The sequence below is a fragment of the Pteropus alecto genome, unplaced genomic scaffold, assembly GCF_000325575.1.
Source record: "Pteropus alecto unplaced genomic scaffold, ASM32557v1 scaffold388, whole genome shotgun sequence".
Classification (NCBI taxonomy): Eukaryota; Metazoa; Chordata; class Mammalia; order Chiroptera; family Pteropodidae; genus Pteropus; species Pteropus alecto.
The window spans coordinates 1,335,239-1,339,712 of NW_006441398.1; the positions used below are offsets into that span (position 1 = coordinate 1,335,239).

Consider the following 4,474-nt stretch of genomic DNA (forward strand, 5'->3'; position numbering starts at 1 on the left):
CACTGCCCTTAAGACTGTTTTCAGCGGTTAAATTGTTTCCGTGGGAAGAGAAAGCCACTCCTAGGTTGACTTTAATATGGTGTTAAGTTTTTACTCTAAGACATTTTGTAGCAAAGTAGCAATACATTGTTTTCAGCCTGTGTAATTACTTACCTTATAATAAAACCAGTTCCTTAAAAAAAGTTACAAAGTAAAAGCAGTTTTGGTGGCCTGCAAATAAAGTGAGGGCAGGAAATGGTCCTCTCCAGGGCGGGGCAGCCAGTACTGGGCTGGAATCCTAGGCCAGCTTGGCCAGGGCCTGCCTGACACCCATTCTGTCCCAGCAAGAAAGAAGTGGAGGGGAATTAAGAGGGCAGACCTCACACCACCCCTGGAAAACGGGAAGAAGAAATGTCTAGAAATGTCTAGAAATGCCTAACTTTGGCCCCGATCCTCACAAAAAGACAAGCTCTGATCCATTGGGGTCTCTGGACACCTGGATCCAAAATCCAGATGCATTGACATTCTCCACCCCACACAGTGAACACAGGAGAGGAGAGTCATCTTTTGAGGACTGCCTCACACCAGCCCCTCCCTCCTGCCTTGGCTGCCTTTGGTGGGATGTCCAACGCCTGCCCCAACCCGTCAGCAGAGCCCTCAAACAGAGTCGCAGGACCGCTCCCCTGAGGTTTAGCATCAGTCTTTAATGCTGTCATGCCGCACATTGACAAGTCACACACTTTGGTCTCATGTTGGCAGTGGCAACTTACAATGAGTCTAAAGGTCAGAGCACCACACTGGCCTGCAGGGAACAGACATTCGTTCCAACTCCCCAACCCCCCATTCCCAAGGTTCCTTCTGAATTCCATCATGGGCCTGTACAGAGAGCAGCACCTGCCACAGACTGCTTTCATTTGAGTGCACACCAACTTTACACAGAATTATAAAAACATATTTACAGACGTTCCACAGTGCTCCTGTAATCAGGAGTAAAGACCCTTTTATCAAAAGGGATTATATCTAGGGCTGTGCAAAATTCAAAAGGATCAGATCCCTTTGAGAGTCCAGAGTCCATTAAAAAATGACCTGGGCCACCAAGAAGCCCCGGTGTGCCAAAGATTGCCTTACAGGAAAGGAGTGTGACCCTTAGGTGAGTGCATTTGGCCCCAGAACCAGAGCTCGAAAGGGCCCCTGATCCCGGAGGGAGAGGCGGCTGCGCAACTCACTCTCACTCACTGAGGCTGGCTCCCTTGGTCCTGCTGGAATGAGAGGTATTGCTTGTGGGCGCCGGCCAGGCAGTTCTGCAAAAATAGTCTAGGTTCTCAATTTGAGATGGCAAAAGATGGGATTCTTCAGAGGAAGAGCAAAACATGGGAGACAAATACAGAATAAAACACGAACTGGTCACACGACAGAAACTGAAGAGCGTACAGGGTCTGGTAACCAACAGCAGGTTGACATCACCTAACGGCCACAAGCAAAGGAACGAGAGAGGGCTCAAGTTCAACTGCGGGGCTGCCTGTTGGCCCTGGGTAGGACCTGGAAGAGGAGTGGGCACATTACAGGAGGGCTGTAGGACCCAGTGGGGCAGATTGGAATGCCTTCTCCTGCTGTCCCCACCACCTGCTGCCCTGTCGCTTGAAAAACCACTGAAGTCTAGAGCACGACTTTGAAAGATTGTAATATATTCTCTGGAAAACATTCAGCAGTATGAAAGCCCTCCCTGGGCCCTCCCGCCCTCTCAAGGGCCCACAACTAGTGGAACGGTCCGGAAATCCTTGAGCTCTGGAAAGGTCCCTGGTAAGTCCTTGGGCAAATACAGGTGACTATATTGGAAGAGCCTTCTCAAGTATGGTTCTTGACGCTGGGGGAATCCTTTCGGGGAAGATCACTTCAAACTCAATAACGAGGTCCCCACGTTTCTCGGGCGTTTTGGGGAGAGGGAGGCCTTCTCCAGGTATTTTTCGCCGTGTGTTAGGTCTGATGACATCTTTGAATGTGATGGGTATGGTCCTGCCGTCCAGAGTGGGGACATTCACAGTACAGCCACACAGAGCCTTGAAAAGCAAAGTAACAGTATTAGATGGAGTATAGCTTAGGAAGCTTCATTCCTGCCCAGAGGCAGGGTGGGGTAGTGTAAGAGCCATCAGGCCTCTACAGCTAAGACCTTGCCCCCAGATCTACCCAGGTAACCAGCACAAAAGCTCAAGAAAAACAGAGCCCTGGCCTGTCTTGCTTCTGTTGCACCCCTAAGTCTGGCAGACACCAAGTACTCAGAAATATGTCAAAAAAAAATACAAAACTGCTTCAAAAAGCAGCTATCTCCCTGCACAGACACTGCCCCACCTGGTGCCTTACCTCCCGAAGGGTGATCCTGGCTGGATAAATGACATCAGAGCCATCTCTCTTAAAGATATTATGTGGCTTGTCCTTTAAAACAAAGACGATGTCGGCTGGAATGTTGTTGGAGGTCTGGTCTCCCTCCTTGGGGAAGGTGATTTTGGTCCCTTCTTTCCAACCCCGTTTCACTTCGATGGTCAAGATTTTGTCTTCATTGCGAATGCTCTTCCCATCAGGATTCAGCCGTTTATGGGAAATCTTCATCTTCTTGGTACAGCCGCTGTAGATCTCTTCGAGGGACACCCTAAGGTCGTGGGTAACGGGGGGGTCTTGCTTCTTTCGGGTGGGCTCTTGGGCAGGGCGGGAGCGGCCATAGTTCATGTTGGTGAAGCCACCCATGCCCATGGGGAAGCCAGAGAATGGGTCATCGATGTCCATGCCTTCCTCCCCGTTCCGCTGCCCAAAAAAGGTGTCAAAGGGATTTCGGCCACCGAAGAACTCGGCAAACATGGCATGAGGGTCTCCATGGAATGTGTAGCTGAAGGAGGTACCATTAGCACCACCGCTGCTCCCACCACTTGGGCCACTGCCCTTTAGGCCTGAAAGGCAAAATCCCAATAAATCAGATGGTTGGCCAGAGACTTTCCTTAAGAGAAAACTACTTGGGAGTCACCAGAATAGGAATTGTTTTAGCCTGTCAGGAGTGAACAAGGAAGAACCTAAACTCTACTTCCACTGTAGCAGCAGAGACAGACACCCCACCAAGGTACTTCACTGTGGCATGGCTGTGGCAAGGGGCTCAAGCTCTGAGAAGGCCCTCTCTAGGGGCAGGGAGATTGTTTCACTTCTTCAATGACCCACCCTCACCGAAATGATACACGAACTTAAAAGAATTCACTAAGAGATCAGATGAAAAAGGCACGATCCAGAGTCAGCTTTCAAAAAGTGTTTACTTTTAAACGCTTTAGGGCCATTGAGGTGTGGCGAATAAGAAAAGTTGATAAAATACACGGAGATTTTCAAATTCTCACACCCTGGCACAACTACCTCCGTTCTTACATAAAAAGTCATTTCGTTTGTTAACGCCAAGCCCAGAAGCCAGCCTGAGTCACCAACCAGCAACTGGACAAACAAGAAAGCTTTCTCCTTTCCTGAGGAGGACTACCCCGAGAGGCTGGGCAGAGGCGGTCCCCTCCGCTTCCTGCACCTACATGGCCACAGCGGGCGCTGGTTGACATCTACGTGCCTGGCGCAGAGCTGGGTAAGCACTTTGCAAGGATTAGCTCACTCCACCCTCCCAGGGGCCTGGGAGGGAGGTGGGGGCGAAATGGCGCTCCCCTTTGCAAGCTCGCTGCACGAAGGTGGTGCCCGGCGCTCAGCCAGCGGTCGCGCCCAGCATCTCTGGGCGGCAGGGCACCTCCCCCCACTTCTCCCAGGTGAGCCTGGGCCAGTGAGCCCGCAGCGCCACCAGCCGAAGAAACCTGTCTCCCTCTCGGCACGCAACAGGGGGCGATCGGGGACGTGGGCGGAGGCATCCAGGGAGGGGCAGCCCTAGACATGCTAGAAGCTTCTGGGCGAGCAGTGCGGCTAGAACTCCTCCTCCCATCTGGCGGCCGCCAATCCTAGGGACGAGACCCGCATGGCCAGAGGGCGGGGGTTGCTCGCAGCCCGAGACACCGCCCCCGCCCCCGAGGATGCAGCAGTCATGCCGCCGTGCCTCAGTTTCCCCGTCCCCTGTCAAACGGCGGGGGCGCGCCCCCGGCCGCGCGCGCGTACGCACCTTCCTCCCCGTAGCGGTCGAAGATCTCGCGCTTGCGTGGGTCGCTGAGCACGTCGTAGGCCTCGGCGATCTCCTTGAACTTCTCCTCGGCGCCGGGCTCCTTGTTCTTGTCCGGGTGGTAGCGCAGCGCCTGGCGGCGGTAGGCCCGCTTGATCTCTTCGTCTGACGCGCCCCGGGCCAGGCCCAGCGTCTGGTAATAGTCTTTGCCCATGGCCCCCGCCTGCAGGCCGCCGCCCAGTTGTCGCCGTCCCCCCGGCTCCGCCGCCGCCCCGTCCCGGACTCTATATACCCGTCCGGCGGAAGCTTCCAGAGCCCGCCAGCCCCCTCCAGAACCTTCCGCCCCGCCCCACTCGCCGCGCCGACCAATCGCCGCCG

General features: G+C 54.0%; 1 protein-coding gene across 1 annotated transcript; it reads right to left on the reverse strand.

Moving 5' to 3' along the window:
• Positions 1-663: 663 nt before the first annotated feature.
• On the reverse strand, positions 664-4,468 carry DNAJB1 (DnaJ heat shock protein family (Hsp40) member B1). Its single transcript, XM_006918766.2, has 3 exons — positions 4,100-4,468; positions 2,338-2,918; positions 664-2,036 (listed from the first exon to the last, which is right to left on the reverse strand). Exons 1-3 carry the CDS (start codon positions 4,308-4,310, stop codon positions 1,806-1,808), a joined length of 1,023 nt encoding a protein of 340 aa, XP_006918828.1. The 5' UTR covers positions 4,311-4,468; the 3' UTR covers positions 664-1,805.
• Positions 4,469-4,474: the final 6 nt, after the last annotated feature.

Bases quoted from the DNA above. Each gene is read 5' to 3' on its own strand.
- DNAJB1 (XM_006918766.2), bottom strand. From the start codon at position 4,310: ATGGGCAAAGACTATTACCAGACGCTGGGCCTGGCCCGGGGCGCGTCA. The intron at 2,919-4,099 runs GTGCGTACGCGC...TTTGCCTTTCAG, and splicing joins CGACCGCTACGGGGAGGAAG to GCCTAAAGGGCAGTGGCCCA. The intron at 2,037-2,337 runs GTAAGGCACCAG...TTGCTTTTCAAG, and splicing joins CCAGGATCACCCTTCGGGAG to GCTCTGTGTGGCTGTACTGT.